At 41.2% G+C, this 21,275-nt stretch overlaps 1 protein-coding gene across 3 annotated transcripts in view; it reads left to right on the forward strand.

Annotated features, from left to right (window-relative positions):
- Positions 1–21,275, forward strand: part of eya1 (EYA transcriptional coactivator and phosphatase 1) — a 191,619-nt gene that overhangs the window by 23,824 nt on the left and 146,520 nt on the right. For 2 of the 3 annotated variants that reach the window (XM_073040646.1, XM_073040654.1), the window contains 3 exons: positions 11,424–11,487; positions 11,737–11,879; positions 12,089–12,211. In XM_073040646.1, coding sequence (XP_072896747.1) covers positions 11,424–11,487; positions 11,737–11,879; positions 12,089–12,211 — 330 coding nt within the window. The remainder of the gene's footprint in view (positions 1–11,423; positions 11,488–11,736; positions 11,880–12,088; positions 12,212–21,275) is intronic. The other variant, XM_073040663.1, reaches the window with a different exon arrangement.

The raw sequence follows: 21,275 nt of genomic DNA on the forward strand, positions 1-21,275 counted from the left end.
TCTCTTGGGATCCCACACCAACCTGATTTCCAATCTACTTGCATGTTAAAGTCCTCCATGACTTTTGTAACATTGCCCGTTTTAAAAGCCTTTTCTATTTCCCGTTGTAATTTACATCCCACATCCTGGCTACTGTTTGGAGGCCTATACGAAGCTCCCATCAGGTTACTTTTTACCCTTGCAGGTTCTTAACTCTACCTACAAGAATTCTACATCTTCCAATCCTGTGTCACTTCTTTTTAAGAATTTGATTTCACTTTTTTACCAACAGAGCCACCCCACTCCCTCTTCCTCCCTACCTGTCCTTTCGATACAATGTGTATCCTTGGATGTTAAGCTTCCAACTATGATCTTTCAGGGACAATTCAGTGATACCCACAACGAAATACCTTCCAAACTCTAACTGTGCTAAAATATCATCTCTTGCTTTCGGTATACTGCATGCATTCAAATATAATACCTTCAGACCTGTATTCATCACCCTTTTCGATTTTTATCCCCATGTTACACATTAACTCATCCCACTGACTGCAATTTTGCCCTATCACCCTCCTGTCCTTCCTCAAAGTCTCACTGCACACTGCATCGACTTGTATACCAACGGCCCCATCACTCCTGTTCCCATCCCCTGCCAATTACTTTAAACCCTCCCTAACAGCTCTAGCAAACCTGCTTGCAAGGATATTGGTTCCCTCTCAGGTTTAGGTGTAAACAGTCCTTTTAGTAGTGATCATACCTTCCACAGAAGAGATCTCAGTGGTCCAAAAATCTGAAACCTTGCCCTCTACACCAGTCCCTCAGCCACTCATTCATCTGTACTATCATCCTATTTCAGCCCAGGGTAGCACAAGGTACTGAGAATGATCTAGGTATTACTACCTTGGAGGTCCTGTTCTTCAGCCTCTTCTCTAACTCCCTATACCCAACACATAGGTCCTCATCCTCTTTTCTACCCATGTCATTTGTGCCAATGTGCACCATGACCTCTGGCTCTCATCCTTCCTCTAGAGCAGGGGTGTCAAACTCATTTTAGGTCATGGGCCGGATTGAGCAAAATGCAGCTTCATGCGGGCCGGATCAGTCGGACGCGTGCGAACGCAGCTTTCGTTGCCTCCGTTTTTTCAGCCTGCTCTCATGTGTCTCAGTCTCTGCTATAACTACAAAATGTTTCACTTTACAAATTCCGTTTCTTATGAAGAAGACTGCCAAATAAACACTAAAAACCCTGAAAACCTGGTACCTGAATAAACTCAGCATTAGCCATATCATACGCCATAGGCGCTTCGATTACTGGGGCCAGCTTTCATAGTAATTAGATATTATCTCGCGGGCCAAAGATAATTCCACCGCGGGCCGGATTTGGCCCACGGGCCTTGAGTTTGACATACATGCTCTAGAGAATCTGGTGCAGCAGCTCTGACATACCCTGAACATGGGAGGCAACTATCATCCTGGCATCTCTTTCATGGCCATAGAATCTCCTGTCCCTCCCCCTAACTATTGCTCTGCTTGACATCACCAAACACACTGCCACTATGCTGGCTGCTGCTGCTGTGCCCTGATAGGTGATTCCCCCCTTCCAGCAGTATGTAAATGGGTATACTTGTTTCTGAGGGGAATGGACACAGGGGAACCCTACACTGACTGTTTATTCCTCTTACTTCTCCTGGTGGTCACCCATCTACTCTCTGAAGCCTGACTTTGGGTGTGATCACCTCAGTAAATGTCTCATTAATGAGTTCTCAGCCTCTTGCATGGTCCTAGAGTACATCCAGCTCCAGCTCCAGCTCCAGTTCCTAGACCTTGTCAGTCAGGAGCTGAGGTTGAATGCACTTCCTGCAGATGTAGTCATCAGGAAGACCCCTAGGTACCTTGAATGCACACATCTCCCAGGAAGAGCATTCCAGTGGCTTAACTACCATCCTGCCTAACACTTGATATACATATAACTTCTCAAGTTTAAGTTCTAGCCTGCCCCAGCTCTTGCCCAAGCCCTTTCAGGCAAAGCCTGGCCCCTCTAACACTATCCACTCCAACAATGGCCGCTCTGCTTACACCTCACTTCTTGTGTTGGTCCCTCCCAAGTACCTAAGATATCATTATGATTGCAACCCGCTGAAAAGGTCTGAAAGGCCCCAAATTAATTTTAAGCCTCTTGCGGCCTCACCTACAAATGACTTCTGGCGATGATTGCAGGGAAGAATAGAGATGCAGTGAGGATGGGAGCAGAACATTTAATGTAAATGGTTGATATGTGCTGGGAATATGACAAAAGTGATTGTCTAAAAATTTGATCACACCGCGCTCTGTTTCTAAGCATTATGTGACTGAATATTGATGCTGAGTAATCAATCACAAAAACATGCTCAGACTCTGAGAATTGTGAAATTTGACCCAGCATTTGTGGTTACAGTGTATGTTAAAGCAGCTGCAGATATTTGGTGCAGACAACGTTAGCTGCATCTGTCCAGAAGAATTCATTTGGACTGTCGCCAGGTAAATTTGGGCAAAATTTATCTGATTTTGAAAGATCATTGGCCATTCAAAGAAAACCATCTTATCTTTGCAATCAATTTACTGCAGCTGTGCTTTTAACTGACTAACTCACTGATGCTGCTGGCAACTTTGTGGTTTGCTGCTATACTTGTGTCGTCAAGCAGTCAACTTGGATGAGTGTGCCACCACTTCTTCACAAGACCTCTAACTTTACTATGAACGTTGCTGATTGAGCTACACAGGGCATCCTAGAAGAGTGATGATCAACCTTTTACTAAACTCCTGGTTTGAGGGGCTTCCCTACCCAACTCCACCCACCCCTCCATGTTCAATAGTGAAGGTGCGTTTCTCCACAGAGTGTTAGCATTGGCATAGTCCTGTGCCAGTCAGCAGCATTCCCTATTCAATATTGAACAGGGTCTCCGAAACCCACAAGAGTGGCAATGGCGCCTTGTTTGTTTGTATTTTATTAAGAGTTCATACTGCTGAATGTAATGACCATGTATATATGCGCCCTTGCACTTTTTATTTGTTTGTAGTGGATTTCAGTTAACTGGACTATTGGTTAATCGGGACATCCACTTATTTGAGGCAACTCAAGGTTCAGAGCGTGATAATTTCTGCCAGAATTGATTCAAACCCTCATTAAGAATTTGTGAGGCTGTTACCCTTCCCCAACCAACCACTGATCAACTGATTCCTTGCTAACAATGAGAACAATAACCACAGTCGTTGTCATGTATCTTGGTCAGTATACATTGTCTCCAATATTTCAACTGATCATCCACACAGTGGAGTTTTGGGGTGGAGTATTTTAGCTGCTTTTTTTTTGGGGACAAGCCTGTCATCACCACCTATTGGTTCCTGACTCCGATCTGCACTGCAGCTCTCATACAGTGATTTTCCCAGAAGTTCCAGGGTTGTACAGCTACAAGTTAACCCTTCAATAGCTTCCCGAGGGTATTTACTTACACCTGCTGCCTCATGCACAACTTGCCATCAGGGAATAATCTTCCTTACTTCCGTGGGAGGAAGCGGAGGAATAGGTACGCCAGGTACCAGTGGAACAGGGCCCTGGCAGACGGCAATATGAGGTCATTAGATGTGCTGTCAGCCAATTGAATTTGTTGAGATTGGCAAGGATTCCATTTCATGGGCACAGAGACGAGGATTTAATGTGGGCAAATGACAGGCCATTCTCAGATCGCTGTGATTGGTGTTGAGTTGCAGTCATTCCATGATGAGAGATTACCATCTGAAGCACGCTCTGCACTTCAACTGTGGCTTCAACAAACCTTAACTATGGACTTCAATGAAATCATTTTCAACCCTTTGCACAAAGTTGACCATTGGCATTGACTGGTTTGTGCCGACTGACAGGAGGCTCTTCAATGAACTCCTGCCACAGTAACAAAGTCGCAGAGGAAAAAATGACAATTCTTGATTAAAAATAGATTCATTGCTCTGAGTAGCTGGTAAGTCCCAATGATTCTGAGTGAATGAAAGGCACTATAGTGATTACTTCAGCAGAGGGTTGTGCTCAGGAAGATTTCAAAGGATCATGAATTCAATTAAGTGCTTTCTTTAAGGATCGTTATAGGGAAGCACTGTGATTAACTTATCATACCCAACACAATTGCTGCTCTCAGGATATATGAAGGCTGAAAATAAACACCAGGAAGTTCTCAGATGCTGGAAATCCAAAGCAACACACACAAAATGCTGGAGGATCTCAGCAGGCCAGACAGGGCCTTGGCCCAAAATGCTCTTTTTTTTCCCCATAGATGCTGCCTGGCCTGCGGAGTTCCTCCAGGCTTTAAGAATGTTACTTTCTAAGCTACATCACTAAAGATCCAACAATTACATGGCCACAATATTTGACAAGTTGGTGAGGTGCAACATTTTATTAAAAGGAATTTCATGTCTCACCACCAACAAAATCTGAAACTTTGTTCTAATATCTTATATCATCACTACATGGTAAGCACATTTCTATGTTGAGTACCAATTCTCATAGAGGGATCAGAAGTGGAGAGAGTGAGCAGCTTCAAGTTCCTGGGTGTCAAGATCTCTGAGGATTTAACCTGGTCCCAACATATTGATGTAGTTATAAAGGAGGCAAGACAGCAGCTATATTTTTTAGGAGTTTGAAGAGATTTGGCATATCAACAAATACAATCAAAAACTTCTATAGTTGTACCGTGGAGAGCATTCTGTCAGGCCGCATCACTGTCTGATATGGAGGGGCTACTGCACAGGACCGGAAGAAGCTGCAGAAGGTGGTAAATCTAGTTGGCTACATCTTGGGCACTAGCTACAAAGTATCCAGGACATCTTTAGGAAGTGGTGTCTCAGAAAGACAGCGTTCATTATTAAGGACCTCCAGCACCCAGGGCATGTCCTTTTCTCACTGTTACCATCAGGTAGGAGGTACAGAAGCCTGAAGGCACACACTCAGTGATTCAGGAACAGCTTCTTCCCCTCTGCCATCCGATTCCTAAATGGACATTGAAGCTTTGGACACTACCTCACTTTTTTTTTTAATATACAGTATTTCTATTTTTTAAACATTTTTTTTAAAATCTATTCAATATATGTAATTGATTTGCTTGTTTATTTATTATTATTGTTTCATTTTATTTATTTTTTCTCTCTGCAAGATTATGTATTGTATTGAACTGCTGCTGCTAAGTTAACAAATTTCACATCACACGCCAGTGATAATAAACTTGATTCTGATTGAGTATGTAACCAAAGCCTTGATTGTCGTCAACGTAAGGAGATCATGCCCATGAATTTCTGAAAAACCTTAGCCATTAGTTTTGAAAATGCATGATTGTAGCATTACTTGGGGGCAGCACAGTAGCATAGCAGTTAGTGTAATTGCTTTATAGCACCGTAGACCTGGGTTCAAGTCTTGCTGCTGTCTGTAAGTGTTTCTACGTTCTCACTGTAACTATGTGGGTTTTCTTTCGGAACACTGGTTTCCTCCCCATTCCCAAAATGTACAGGTTAGTAAGTTAATTGGTCTCATGAGTGCAAATGCGTAACCCAGCCTCACTGGGCCAGAAGGACCCGTTATCCTGTTGTATCTATAAGTAAAAAGTAAATGACTTTGATTCCGCATGCAAGTGACTCCCATGATAGAGCTGTTTAGTTAAGAAAGTGTGTGTGTGTGTGTGTGTGAAATTAACCCATTATTTCCAATTTGCCTTTCTTATTGTGTGCATTGATGACGCAGCTTTGCTTTATAGAAAATTATGAAACCTCCTGTTATCTAGGAATGCAGTCCCACATCCCCATAGAGCAAACTTCGCCTGTATGTATTTTGGTAGATGCTGCCTAATAATGAGAATGCTTTGATGTTTTGACCTCCACACTTTTCTACCTTCCATGAGACTTTTAAACATCACTTGTGGGTCAAAACCAAGGAAAGCTCCTATTGATGATGTCAGGAGTTTAATAGAAACAGGATCAAATTCTGATGATAAAGGGGAAATGTGGAAAATTGTAGAGATGTATGGGATCAGGCCTAGGCTGAGGAGAGCCTGGCAGGGGGTTGGCTTGCTGGAGAAGAGAATGTGTTTGTATTTAGCATTTGCTTTTATTTTTTGCCAGCTTCCATTTTTTTTAAAGACAAATTAGTCTGCATTTGCGTGACCACAAGTCCGATATGCACTGCATTCCAATGAATTCTGTTTCTATCCTTCTGTCATTTGGTGGGATGTGCCTGATTGGGCCTGTTGCCTGAACTTGCCTAACCCGTTTCTGCAGCCACATTTGCCTTTTGCAGACAGACAGACAGACAAACACACTTTATTGATCCTGAGGGAAATTGGGTTTCATTACAGCCGCACCACCCAAGAATAGTGAAGAAATATAACAATATAAAACCATAAATAATTAAATAATAAAAGTTAATCATGCCAAGTGGAAATAAGTCCAGGACCAGCCTATTGACTCAGGGTGTCTGACACTCCTAGGGAGGAGTTGTAGAGTTTGATGGCCACAGGTAGGAATGACTTCAGTGTTACATCTCGGTGGAATGAGTCTCTGGCTGAATGTACTCCTGTGCCTAACCAGTACATTATGGAATGGATGGGAGTCATTGTCCAAGATGGCATGCAACTTGGACAACATCCTCTTTTCAGACACCACCATCAGAGAGTCCAGTTCCACCCCCACAACATCACTGGCCTTACGAATGAGTTTGTTGATTCTGTTGGTGTCTGCTACCCTCAGCCTGCTGCCCCAGCACATAACAGCAAACATGATAGCACTGGTCACCACAGCCTTGTAGAACATCCTCAGCATCGTCCTGCAGATGTTAAAGGACACCTCAGTCTCCTCAGGAAATAGAGACGGCTCTGACCCTTCTTGTAGACAGCATTTTAGTTCTGCAGCAAAGTGGAGTAAGTGGAAACTAGACCTCGGCCAGCAGATCCCAAGACTCCACCCACCCTGAAGGTATTTGATAACTCATTGCTGTCAAAGACCTTTAACTGTTGTCCAATATCAAATAATTAGAGATACTTATTACTTCTTGGGAAACTGAAAGATCTGATGTCACCTGGACTAGATGGTGAACACCACTGTGTTCTGAAAGAGGTGGCTGAAGAGATCATGGAGGCATTAGTAATGATCTTTCAAGAATCACTAGATTCTCGAATGGTTCATGAAGACTGGAAAATTGCAAATGTCAGTCCAAAAAGGGGGAGAGGTAGAAGAAAGGAAACTATATGCTAGTTAGTCACACCTCAGTGGTTGGGAAGATGTTGGAGTTGATTATTCAGGAGGAGGTGTCAGGATACTTGGAGGCACATGATAAAATAGGCTGTAGTCAGCATGGTTTCCTGAATGGAAAATCTTGCCTGACAAATCTGTTGGAATTCTTTCAAGAGTTAACAAGCAGAATAGACAGAGGAGAATCAGTGGATGTTGTGTACTTGGATTTTCAGAAGGCCTTTGACAAAGTGCCACACACGAGGCTGCGTAACAGCCTTACGTGTGGCGTCTTAACAAGCTTAATACAGGAAAGATACTAGCATGGATAAAACAGTGGCTGATTGGTAGGAGGCAAAGAGTAGAAATAAAGGGAGCCTTTTCTGACTGGCTGTCGGTGACTAGTGGTGTTCCTCAGGGGTCTGGGTTGGGACCGATTCTTTTTACCTTGTATGTCAATGATTTGGATGATGGAATTGGTGACTTTGTTGCAAAGTTTGCAGACGATATGAAGGTAGGTGGAGGGGCAGGTCATTTTGAGGGAGTAGAATGGCTATAGAAGTCCTTAGACAGGTAAGAAGAATGGGCAAAGAAATGGCAGATGGAATACCATTTCATGCACTTTGGTAGAAAAATGAAAATGTTGACTATTTTCAAACTGTAGAGAAAATACAAAAAACTGAGGTGCAAAGGGACTTGGGAATCCTTGTGCAGGATTCTCTAAAGGTTAATTTGCAGGTTGAGTCTGTGATGAAGAAGGCAAATGCAATGTTAACATTCATTTCAAGAGGAATATAATATAGAAGCAAGGAAGTAATGTTGAGATTTTATAAAGCATTGGTGAGGCCCCACTTGGAGTATTCTGAGCAGATTTGATCCTCTTATCTTAGAAAGGATGTACTAAAAGTGGAGAGGGTTCAGAGGTCATGAAAATGATTCCAGGATTGAATTGCTTGTTATATGAAGAGTGATTGATGGCTCTCGGCTTGTATTCTAGAATTCAGAAGAATGAGGGGTGACGTCATTGAAATCTATCAAATGGTGTAAGGCCTTGATAGAGTGGACGTGGAGAGGATGTTTCCTATGGCAGGAGAGTCTAAGACCAGAGGACACAGCCTAAGAATAGAGGGACATCCTTTTAGAATGAAGATAAGGAGGGATTTCTTTAGCCAGAGAGTGGTGAATCTGTGGAATTCTTTGCCACAGGCAGCTGTGGAGTCTATAGAACCATAGAACATTACAGCACAGAAACAGGCCTTTTGGCCCTTCTTGGCTGTGTCAAACCATTTTTCTGCCTAGTCCCACTGACCTGCACCTGGGCCATATCCCTCCAAACCCCTCTCATCCATATACCTGTCCAAGTTTTTCTTAAATGTCAAAAATGAGCCCGCATTCACCACTTCATCTGGCAGCTCATTCCACATTCCCACCACTCTCTGTGTGAAGAAGCCCCCCCTAATGTTCCCTTTAAACTTTTCCCCCTTCACCCATGACCTCTGGTTTTTTTGTCCCTTGGCCTCAGTGGAAAAAGCCTGCTTGCACTCACTCTATCTATTCCCATCATAATTTTATACACCTCTATAAAATCACCCCTCATTCTTCTACGCTCCAGGGAATAAAGTCCTAACCTGTTCAACCTTTCTCTGTAACTCAGTTTCTCAAGTCCTGGCAACATCCTTGTAAGCTTTCTCTGCACTCTTTCAACCTTATTAATATCCTTCCTGTAATTAGGTGACCAAAACTGCACACAATACTCCAAATTCAGTCTCACCAATGTCTTATACAACCTCACCATTACATTCCAACTCTTATACTCAATACTTTGATTTATAAAGGCCAATGTACCAAAAGCTCTCTTTATGACCCTATCCACCTGTGACGCCACTTTTAGGGAATTATATATCTGTACTCCCAGATCCCTCTGTTCTACTGCACTCCTCAGTGTCCTACCATTTACCTTGTATGTTCTACCTTGGTTAGACTATGTACAGACATGCATATATACAGTAGTGTGGTGCCTAAGACTTTTGCACAGTACTGTAGTAATTTTATGTATTGTACTGTACTGCTGCCGCAAAAATAAACAAATTTCATGACATAAGTGAGTGATGATAAATCTGATTCTGATATGGGTCTCATTCTGGACTGAGAGTGGGAAGAGGAAGGGGAATGGAACCATGGTTGGCAAAAAGGGAAGGGAGAGGGGAGGGAGCAGGGAGCACCAGAGACATTTTGTCATGATCAATAAACCAATAGGTTGGAATGAAATATTCTGCCTGGTGTCTCAGGGCTGGGTGTGTCTGCACCTGCACCACCTCCCGCCCTTGTCATTCCTACTCTGCCACCTGTCCCACAACACCCCCCTCCCTGGGCAGTGCTCTACTCACACTATTCCCAACATCTTTTACTCCCACTAGATCTACAAGCTCTCTCTCCGCTCCATGTTCACAAATACAGTATTGTGCAGCACATTGTGGGAATGTATTTCATGTTTTTCTGTGCATTGGGGTCAAATTTGTCTTTCTTGCTGACACCATCTGATTCCCTTTTCCATCCATTTCAGGGAAAACCAAGCGGGTTCTGCAACAGCCAGCAACCTGTTTGGCAGATTATCTCCCAAAATGGAGGTAAAAATAACCTTCATTTAGTTTAATGAGCTAAAGATATGTGCTACACTCTTGAAATTTGCCACAATGTGCTCCCTGCAGATGCCACGCCCTCTTAGATCATAGAGTTCCTCATAGAAACATAGATAGCCTACAATGCAATACAGGCCCTTTGGCCCACAAAGCTGTGCCGAACACGTCCTTACCTTAGAAATCACCTAGGGTTACCCATAGCCCTCTATTTTTCTAAGCTCCATGTACCTGTCCAGGAGTCTCTGAAAAGACCCTATTGTATCCGCCGGCAGCCCATTCCATGCACTTACCACTTTCTGCGTTTTTAAAAAACACTTACCCCTGACATCTCCTCTATACCTACTTCCAAGTACCTTAAAACTGTGCCCTCTCGTGCTAGCCATTTCAGCCCTGGGAAAAAGCCTCTGACTATCCATACGATCAATGCCTCTCATTATCTTGTACACCTCCATCAGATCACCTCTCATCCTCCGTCACTCCAAGGTAAAATGGCTGAGTTCACTCAACCTAATCTCATAAGGCATGCTCCCCAATCCAGGCAACATCCGTGTAAATCTACTTACTTCAGTTATTATAAATTAATTGCTTCGTCTATGCTGTGTTAGTTGCTAGAGGTAGTGATACTGAAGTTAATTGCAGTATCTAAGCAATTTTTAAAACAGCAAGCCAAACTTGCTGTAGAATGGTCGCCTTTAATCATTTGCCCTTTTTAAACTGTACTCAGTGGAAATAAAATAGGACATGGTGTCTACATCGAGATGTCCATGGAGGATTGCAGCCGATTGGCTGCAGGAACACATGCTGAGCAATGCACTGAAGCTTGGTGCAGCCACCACATGGGTTTGGTGGGGAAGGACCACCGTATAGAGTCGTTCCGTTGCTGGACAAGAAAAAGCCAGGTTGAGGGAGGAGTAGGTAGCCGTTGATCCCAGGGGATCATGGGTTTGCGCCTCTGGTGGACTGTGTCCTCTCCAGGGCTCAAGCCTGGGTGGGAAGATTTGAAGAACCGGCTGTTGCCCATGCAGGGGGTTCTCCCTCTTCCTCTGAGGGAGGAAAGCCCTCAATTCTCACTCCTGGGACTAAATGAGTGGCAACAGATCTCATTTGGTTTTAAGGAATCTAACTGAATGCTGTACATTGATTATGAATCTAAGATTGAAGAAACATTGCACAGCGTGTTCTTATAAGTAATTGTTTTTGTTATGAATAAAATGTTTTAATACATAAACCTTCATATATTTTTTGCATTCTTGGTGAAGGTAAAGGTTTTTGGATAAAGCTGATAGCCATTTAATAACATGTTGAAGTGCACACTTATCTGATCTCGGCAAAGGAGTGAAGAAAATGGGGATTTTTTTTTAAAGCCTTTAGCTGTATGTTATATATATATTAGTGGTATGGTGGAATAAATTTAACAATTGAGCATGATTAGAAATCAAAAATGTTGTTCTTACATTTTTATTTAAGCATGCATATAATATTGCAGAACATTATCAAATAATTTCTGAAATACATAAATGTTCCGAATGGATTGTGTGATTTATTTTGTTTTCAAATTCTTTTCAGGAATTGGTGGTGGTTTTAGCCCAAGGGAAACACATCACTTCTCTCCACATATTTATCCTTCCAAGTAAGTTTTCTTTTATTCTATAAATTAGGACTTTTCAGACTCCTGGTCAGCACCTTTTATTTTATCATATTTACTTGCATGTCCTGAACCCCAACACTACAATTTTCTACAATGCATTCCTTTGCAGATTTATCATTCTTCAGGAGAAAAATGGTTTTCTATCTTATTCAATACTCTAAGTGGCAGAATTAGCTATTAAAAGAATTGCTTTATGCATTAATACCATTTTCTTCTCATTCCAAATCACAGGTCGTATCCACACATTCTCCCAACTCCACCTTCACAAAGCATGGCATCATATGGACAGTCTCCATATGCCACAGGAATGCAGCAAACAGCAACTTATGCAACTTACCCACAGCCCGGCCAACATTATGGAATACCATCTTACGGTAAGCAGACAAGTTGTTTAAATAAAAAATATATTTCTCTGCCTTGTCAGTTACTGCACAGAATGACTTCAACAGCTAACAACAGATTTTCTAATTTGCTTGACGTTAAGCATTGTTTACATCAAATGATAACTCTTCTGTTTCTAATATACTTAAATGAGAATCTACAGATCTGATGACATTAACCGATATAGGTGCATTATGGGCAGGCATCAAGACTGAAGGTGGATTGACTCAAACACAGTCTCCTGGCCCAACGGGATTTCTAAATTATGGTTCAAGCTTTAATGCACCTCAACCAGGCCATGGCCCTTACAGTTACCAAATGCAAGGTCTGTGCCATCTCATGTCATTTATCCAATTTCATTGTGAAGTGTTGTTTAACCAATGCATGCCAACTTTAAAGATCAAGCTTGCCACCTACAGTTGTATGGGTGTACATGGAACCTACATCTGATTAAACTTTCAAGGTATCTTTATGTTCAAAATCTCATAGTTTGAGACTGAATGGAAGGATAATGTTATTGGTGTGCAGTACCGACAGGCCATCGATTTCAGTATTAAATGCCATGAAATAAATACTCTGTATGGAGCCTTTTCTGTGATGGGTTCCAGTTACAAAAAGTGGCAGTATTTTCTTTATTTTCAAAGTATGTAATTGAGTCATAATCTGATATATAGCAAAATCGTTTCAGTTCAATTAGCCTGTTAATCTTTAAAAAGAGAGCAAATATTGCTGTAAGCAGAGACCTGTGTTGTGTTGATTCGCCTAAGTGAATAGACCATACTGTGACTTCAAAAACAATTTGTCTCTCATCAGATAGAACCACTGGATCATTAATAATATGGCTATCAATTATGATTTCAGCTTTAAGTCGGTAGAGCAGACTCATCTGCGTTCTTTGGTTATGCAGCAACAATAAAATTAGTCGTGTTAAAAGACAGAATAGCACCTAAAGATTATTTCTTCTCTCTTCCCTTGGCACTTTTACATCTACATCTGCAGTGTAAACCAGTGAATCAGCTATTATTGGGCAAAGCTGTAGCTAGAGCTTTCTGGTGGACCTTCTGAAATTGCACTCCATTGCTTAAATGAAATTGAATTTCAGAAGTCAAGTTTAATGCACAGCTATCACTATACAGTACAATTAGTGCAAATCCCAATGTGGATGAATTTCCAGGACAGAATCCTTTGAAAGGCTGTGCTAATTTCTCATTCCAATCACCAGCTCTGCACCCTTACCCCAAACACACTCAAATTTCCATCCCTTCCACCACTTTCAGGAGTTTTCATTGGAAATAGCAGGGATAGACATATTCAGTAATAGACTTTGACATAGTTTCATTCTAAATCAAAGTCTGTCAGTTCTGTACTGTGTAGCATATCTATGGTGGATGAACTACATCATAAACAGACCACGGCAAATTCTTATAATTATGGAGTGAAAGATTCAACTACTCCAGACCATGAAATTTCCATTTCACAACAGAATTAACATACCTCTTCAGTTTAAGTCTCTTAAACAGCAATTCCTGCCTCATTCTCCCTACCCGTGATAAACTTCCATCTTAGTGAATTCTGTGACAGATGGAGCTGACTAAGTTTTCAACTCACTGCAGCTCGTTTTGATCCTGTGCAGTAGCCCCCTCCCCACCACCACTACCCCATAGCAGACGGTGATGCAGCCAGTCAGAATGTTTTCCACGGCACGTCTGTAGAGATCTGCGAGTGTCTTTGGTGAGTGTCTCTGATGCGTAACTGCTCAAACACCCAATGAAATATAGCTGCCGCTGTGTCTTTGTAACTGCTTTTGTAATTTGGGCCCAGGGTGTTGACTCCCAGGAACTGGAAATTGTTCACTCTTTCCACTTCTGATCCCTTCTTTGAGGACTGTGTGTTTCCTTGTTCTACCGTTTCTGATGTCCACAGTCTTTGCTCTTACTGACGTTGAGTGCAAGGTTGAGTGCAATGAGGGAAGATCATGACTGTGAATTCCAATAGATAATGGGTTACAGACAAAAGTCGAGGCAACAGAGATTAGTGCAAAAGGTGATAGGAAGAATAGTTGATTCATTACTGGAAGTGAAAATATTATGATACAAGCTATGTAGAATTATAGCAAAGAAAGACTGCATAGCAAAAGACACGGTGGGGAAGAAAACATTGAGCCCTTTCACTTACTTTAATGTGTAAAAAAAAAACAAACAAACCAGTAAGAGTGTTTTCTGTCCTGTATTTAGGGTTGCTTAATTACAATCAATGGTCACTTCAGTTTGAATGGCTGTTTGTCACTTGCTAACATCTACTTGGAATGGCCATTCAGCATTTTGCATGATTAACGTCATTATTTCTTGAATGTGTGTTAGCACCCAGGGGTGCTGATCCCTTGGCTTTCTATGCTCTTGCTACTGCCTAACCCACAGTCCTTTAGAGAACTTCCAACAAAGGCCAGACTGGGCATGTCAGAATCTGAAGACAAGTACTCCATACTAGTTCCGTGGGTCATCGCCTCACTATGTCATCTGCCTCTCGTTCTCCCTGCAACCTCCATGGACCTACCCAAGCGTGACAGCCAATGATGCGGAGAAAGCAAATTTCCATGGTGGAGAGCAGAAAACTTTGGCTGCCTGACTGGCACCCACAGTTCAGCAGATTTATGCTAATAAGGATGAGGCCCAATCTCAGAGAGCCTTGGGCATCAAGTTCTGCTGCACATGAAAAGCACAGAAAGCAGATTTAAAAACAAGCCTAAAAATATCTACCACATGGATTAATATGTAAAGAAAGAGAAAATAGACCATAGGGAGGTATTATTTTATTTAAAACAATAATATAATGATAAGGGAAATAGCAACATCTGGACTTAATAGGAACATGATAATTACAGTGTGGATTGAAGTGATAGGGAATAAATGAAAGGAGCAATGTTTTTAAAAAATCTGTTTCAGGTCACATAGTTCGACTGTAACAATAAATTACTGAATGGTGTTAAGAAATTAGTGAGGTATTTTTAACTGAGGATGCCATAGTCACAGAACAAACTGAGGCCGAATTTACTCTCAGCTGTCAGCTGCCCCACTGTCTGCTGACTTCCAAATCCATTTTGAACTGATCTGGAACAATCCTGGAAGCAGAACGTGTACTGGAAAGTCAGCTGAACGCCTTGCGGCAAAGACTTGCGAATCAAAAGGGTGTGCAGCGGTACAGTGAGATCCTGTGCAACTTAAACCAGCCCACCCATGAGAGAGGTGAAATAAGCTTTGACAACTCAGTTAAACCATGCCTCCATCTTAATACAGAACTCTCCAAGTTGTCAAACACTCTGAATATTTCTGACATTCAAAATTCGGCAAGTACTATTAAAATAAAACTTTAAAAAACTGAAAATTCCCAAAACACTGAAATGTTGTTTAATAATGGAAAAATTAACTGATAGTTCTCAAAATCATTTGTTGCTATTTCCTGCACTGAAAAGAATAGAAGAACACCCACATGGTAGGTTGGTGTTTATGTAGACTTCCATTCATATCCTGCAGAATCACTGCAGTTAAGCACAATTGCTGAACTACTGTTAACGTTTTCAGATGTCCACCCTCTGTGGACCTGGTAGAATTTATGTTGCGTAATGTCTATTGTCATAGTGGCAATGCTGTTTTTTTCCTCTAAAAAAAGTTGACTCTGTAGTTCAACAGAAATTAATGTGGATGATCAGATTTGCAGCAAAGCGAAGAGGCATATTAGACAGTGTGGTGATGAAAGCCTGAGATAATTTATTGGTTTGCATTAGCAGATCAATAGTCGACAGCATCTGGTTATTCTGTGATCTCAGTCTCAGAGACCTTCTTCAGAACGTCCTTCAAGAAGATGAAGCCTCGCAAGATGTCAGGCCCTGGTGCTGTACCTGGCAGAGCTCTGAAAAAGTGTGCCAATTAACTGGTGGAAGTGTTCAAGGACATCTTTGGTCTCTCACTGATGCAGTCAGAGGTTCCCACCTGCTTCCAAAGGGCAACAATCATACCATAAGACTGTAAGATATAGGAGCAGAATTAGGCCATGTGGCCCATTGAGTCTGTTCCACCATTTCATCATGGTTGATCCAATTTTCCTCTCAGCCCCAATCTCTGCCTTCTCCCCGTATCCCTTCATATCCTGACCAATCAAGAGTCTATCAACCTCTGCCTTAAATGTACACAAAGACTTGGCCTCCACAGCTGCTTGTGGCAACAAATTCCACAGATTCACCACTCTCCTCTTCTCCATTCTAAAAGAATGCCCACGTGTTTTGAGGCTGTACCCTCTGGTCTTTGAATCCCCCACCATAGGAAATATCCTCACTACATCCACTCTATCAGGACCTTTCAACATTTGATAAGTTCCAATTAGGTTGCCTCTCATTCTTCTGAATTCCAGTGAATATGGGCCCAGAGTCTTCAAACACTCTTCAGATGATGAGCCATTCAATCCCGGAATCATTTTCGTGACACACACAAAATGCTGGTGGAACGCAGCAGGCCAGGCAGCATCTATAGGAAGAAGCACTGTTGCCATTTTGGGCCGAGACCCTTTGTCAGGACTAACTCGACAGTGCTTCTTCCTATAGATGCTCCCTGGCCTGCTGTGTTCCACCAGCACTTTGTGTATGTTGCTTGAATTTCCAGCATCTGCAGATTTCCTCGCGTTATCATTTTTGTGAACCTGCTTTAAACCATTTCCAGTTTCAGCACATCCTTTCTAAGATAAGGGGCCAAAACATGTGCACAGTATTCCAAGTGAGGCCTCACCAGTGTTTTATAAAGTCTCAACATTACATCCTTGCTTTTATATTCTAGTCCTTTTGAAATGAATACTACGATCACATTTGACTTTCTCACCACAGCCTTAACCTGCAAATGAACCTTTAAGGAATCCTGCACAGGGACTCTAAAATCCCCTTGCACCTCAGATCTTTGTATTTTCTCTCCATTTAGAAAATAGTCAACCCTTTCATTTCTTCTACCAAAGTGCATGACCATACAGTTCCCGACATGGTGGTGTTTAAACAAGAGTTGCAGGAGGATGTGGAGGCAGATGATGGTAAGATCTCAGACAAAGTTTAGGAATCAAAAGGTTGAGCATGGTGTGAGTAGTGACCTGACCTGTCTATATTTCAATGCAAGGAGTATTGTAGGAAAGGTAGATAATAGTGCTGAAGATGAGGTAGTTGGTTCAGAAAACAGAGGTAATGTGTGGTGAGGAGAGGCTTTTGATACATCTGTAAGACCAAGGAATTGGTTGTGGGAGTCGAGGAAACACACACCGGTCCTCACTGCGGGATCAGAAGTGGAAAGGATGAGCATTTTGAAGTTCCTGAGTGTCAACATCTCTGAGGATCTATCCTGGGCCCAGCATATCGATGCAATCATAAAGAAAGCATGACAGCTGCTATACTTCATTAGGGGTTTGAGGAGAATTGGTACGTCACCAAAGACACTCGCTAATTTCTACAAATGTACCATGAGAAGCATTGTAACTCTTTGCATCATCATCTGGTATGGAGGGGCCACTTCATGGGGATCAGAATCAGATTTAATATCACCAGCATATATTGTGAAATTTGTTAACTTTGCAGTAGTGGTACAATGAAATACATAATAGATAAATAGAGAAAAAAAACTGAGCTGCATTAAGTATATACATGTCTATTCAATAGTTAAGTTAAAAAAAGTAGTGCAAAAAAACCCAGAAATAACGTGGGTTCAATGTCCATTTAGAAATCAGATGGCAGAGGGGAAGAAGCTGTTTCTGAATCACTGAGTGTGTGCCTTCAGACTTCAGTATCTCCTTCCCAACAGTAACAATGAGAAGAGGACGTGTCCTGGGTGGTGGGGCCCTTAATGATGGACGCCTCCTTCCTAAGGCACTACTCCTTGAAGATGTCTTGGATACTACAGAGGCTCGTAACCATGACAGAGCTGACTAGTTTTACAGGTTTCTGAACTTACTTCGATCTTGTGCAGAAGTCCCCCATATACCAGACAGTGATGCAGCCAGTCAGAATGCTCTCCACTGTACATTTGTAGAAGTTTTCAAGTATTTTAGTTGACAAACCAAATCTCCTCAAACTCCTAATGAAATATAGTGCTATCTTGCCTTCTTTATAGCTGCATCAATATGTTGCTTCCTGTTTAGGTCCACAGAGATATTGATACACAGGAACTTGAAACTGCTCACTCTCTCCAATTCTGATCCCTCTATAAGGATTGGGTTGTGTTCCCTCATTGTACCCTTTCTGCAGTCCACGATCAGCACTTTGTTCTTGCTAACGTTGAGTGTAAGGTTATTGCTATGACACCACTCAACAGGATCGGAAGAAGCGGCAGAAAGTTGTGAATTCAGCCAGCACCATCATGGGCACTAGCTTCCCCAGCATCTAGGACACCTTCAAAAGGCGTCATACAATATTAAGGACCCCCATCACCAGGACATGCTTTCTTCTCATTGCTCCCATCAAGGAGGAGGTACAGGAGCCTAAAGGCGGACACTCAATGTTACAGGAACAGCTTCTTCGCCTCTGTATGGACAGTTAAGCCGGAAACACTACCTCAGTAATTTTCCCTCTGCTTTTGCACTACTTATTTAACTTTCATTTTATATATACACTTTGTAATTTTCAGTTTTTATTATGTATTGCAATGTACTGCTGCCGCAAAGCAACACATTTAATAACATATACCAATGATATTAAAACTGGTTCTGATTCTAATCTAGAATGTTTTCTGACATATTTGTGTTGGGAATGCAGTAGACTTGTTATTCAATGGGATAAACCATTCTGGGAGGCTATGACATAGTTGAGCTTTGAGTTCTCAGTTGACTGAGCTTTCTGACAAGTTACTCTATCATGATAGCATTATTGTATGCCTGTATAATCTGGAGCACCTGCAGAAGCACTCTTACAATTTTTCATGCGGTGTTAAATAATTTTGCATTGCACATTATTTCTTAATGTTTAGATTGCATGTTTAATATGTTGTTTCCTTTTGGTTTAATTTTAACTTTTTTCTTAATCATTCAAGATAGCTTGACGCAAATTAGCAATGGTACTAGTGTACATTTTCAATTGACATTCTCCACATCCTTGAGGAGATGGTGGATGAAGACTTGACAGTGTATCATGACTGGTAGACATTTGCTTGACCAAGGTGCTTTGGCATAGGTTATTTTCCAATCACACTTTCCTAACAAGATCAAGTAACACTATCAGATGTTCAAGCAATGTTACTTTTAACAGGAACGTAATGGTAGTGCAGCTACAGTATGTCTAAGAATCGTCTTGAAGTAGGTTAACTACCTGCTCAGATTCTTCATTTTGGAGGTTTTATTTCTCTTGCACAAAACATGCATATTATGTGCTATAATGTTTTTCCCTACTTTAAAAAAAAACTATTTGTTATCTTTTTAGGAAGATTGGATAATGTGTTGTACTTTTGCACAGAATAAAACTTTATAAGATTACATTGTGTTTGCTTGAGCAAACTAAGACTTGTGTGATTTTGCACATCCACAAATCTCATGTGATATTGCTACTAATCTAGCCATTACTATAGAGTAATAAAGTTATAGAAAAATATAGCACTGGACCAGGTCCTACAGCACAGCTAGTTTGTGCCAAACCATTTCCAGTTCCACAGGGTAGAAAAATAATGAACTTTTATAACAGATTCCTTAAAATTGTATTCTCCTATTAAGTGAGTTAGATTTAAAAGTTCATGTTTTTGAAAGTAAAATTGTAAATGTTAAAATGTTTTTAATTTGCCTCTGCAGGGTATTTTTCTGCCATAAAGTTGTGTATAAATTTATGAACTTAAGCATAACCAGAGAATAATTCATCTTAAAATTTGATTTAATTTTATTAGAGCTTGTTTTCTTGGCAGTTGCGAATTTTAAACATCCAATCTCTGATTTCTTTTTTTTTATTTCCCATAGAAGAAAATAAAATATATCACCAGCAGTTCAAAACTCAGCTGAATAAACTAAACGTGTGTGGTGTATTCGAGACCAGGTGTTCAGTTTGAACTCTTATAGTTTTCTCCCATCAGTAACAAATTAAATCTGTAATATGACTAATGAAGCAGAATCCATGTGGAATAAAGTACCTGCCAAATATTTTACCTGTTCTATCCTAAATTAAGTTTGGCAATGTGAGCTAATTCCTTTGTGGATGTTTATATTTTTCCACAGAGGAATTCTGACTCCTATTTGTTAATAATTTGGCTGAACCAAGTATTGAAAAAAAATTGATAATTTTTTCCCCTTACTTCAGAGGGGGGTGTTAGAAAAACAGTAGTATGGAGCAAAAGATGAGAAAGAACAGTGTATCCAAAATATACCTTCTAGCTCATTAATCCACTGGAATTTTTGGGGAGTTTTTTTTAAAAAGAATTCTTTTTTCTCCCCTCATCTCCTGAAGGTGCTGACCGTTGTTGGGTAGAGTTCCTTGGGCACCAGCAGACCTTCAGTATCTCACCCACGTGGCCATTCTTCATGCATGAGCCTAGAGGGTGAGAGCCCGCAGGCTTTGACCATGGGACCATCACAGGTGAGCCTGACGTCCACATGAGCACTTTCCAGCAGGAATCACTGGACAGCAATCTGGAAAGGGAACCATGACTGACTTTCCTCTCCCTACTCCAGTGGTGTTAACCCCAGTCTGTAGATGCCCCACCTTAATTGCCTAATTCTGTTGAGATTAGAGTTAAAAACTGGAGCGTTTTGGTCTTTATGCTTTAGGACTTCCACCAGTTTGTGACGTTATGCACAATCACAAAATACCACGAGGCCTGAGGTAATGTCCATGATTCCTTATTATGAATTATCCATCTTCACATCCTGATTACGCTAATGTCCAGCAGACACTTCCTGTAGCGGGGCAATTAATCATTTCCGCTTATACTAAAGTCTGTAACCATTAAACCAGTTCCCGGTCAAGTGCTTAATGACAATAATAATCTTCATATAATGATAGCATAAGAACTTAGTATGAATTTTAAAGTGAAGATGAAATTCCATAGCACACTGAAGAAAGTAGGGCACAACAATGTTCGTTGGAGCAAAATTTGAAGTTTGAAGAAAGACTACTTCCACTTTTTAACAACCATCACCTGGCATTCAATTCTAGCCATAAATATGACAAATTTATCTTATTCAATGTTTTTTAAAGCTGTGCTTCAATGAAAACTCACCCTTTTCGAAGGCTACTGGTAATGAAAAGTGTGCTGAATAACATCTTACTCCTGCTTGCCTCTCTTTCTTTGCCTTGTAGAGCATGGAATTAGGTTAAATGTTTGTCACTGGAATAAGTTGCAAGCTTATGCAGCAAGTGCAGATTCGTTGCAAGCATTCAGAAGAGCGATGGG

The sequence above is a fragment of the Hemitrygon akajei genome, chromosome 1 (assembly GCF_048418815.1).
Source record: "Hemitrygon akajei chromosome 1, sHemAka1.3, whole genome shotgun sequence".
In the NCBI taxonomy this organism is placed as follows: Eukaryota; Metazoa; Chordata; class Chondrichthyes; order Myliobatiformes; family Dasyatidae; genus Hemitrygon; species Hemitrygon akajei.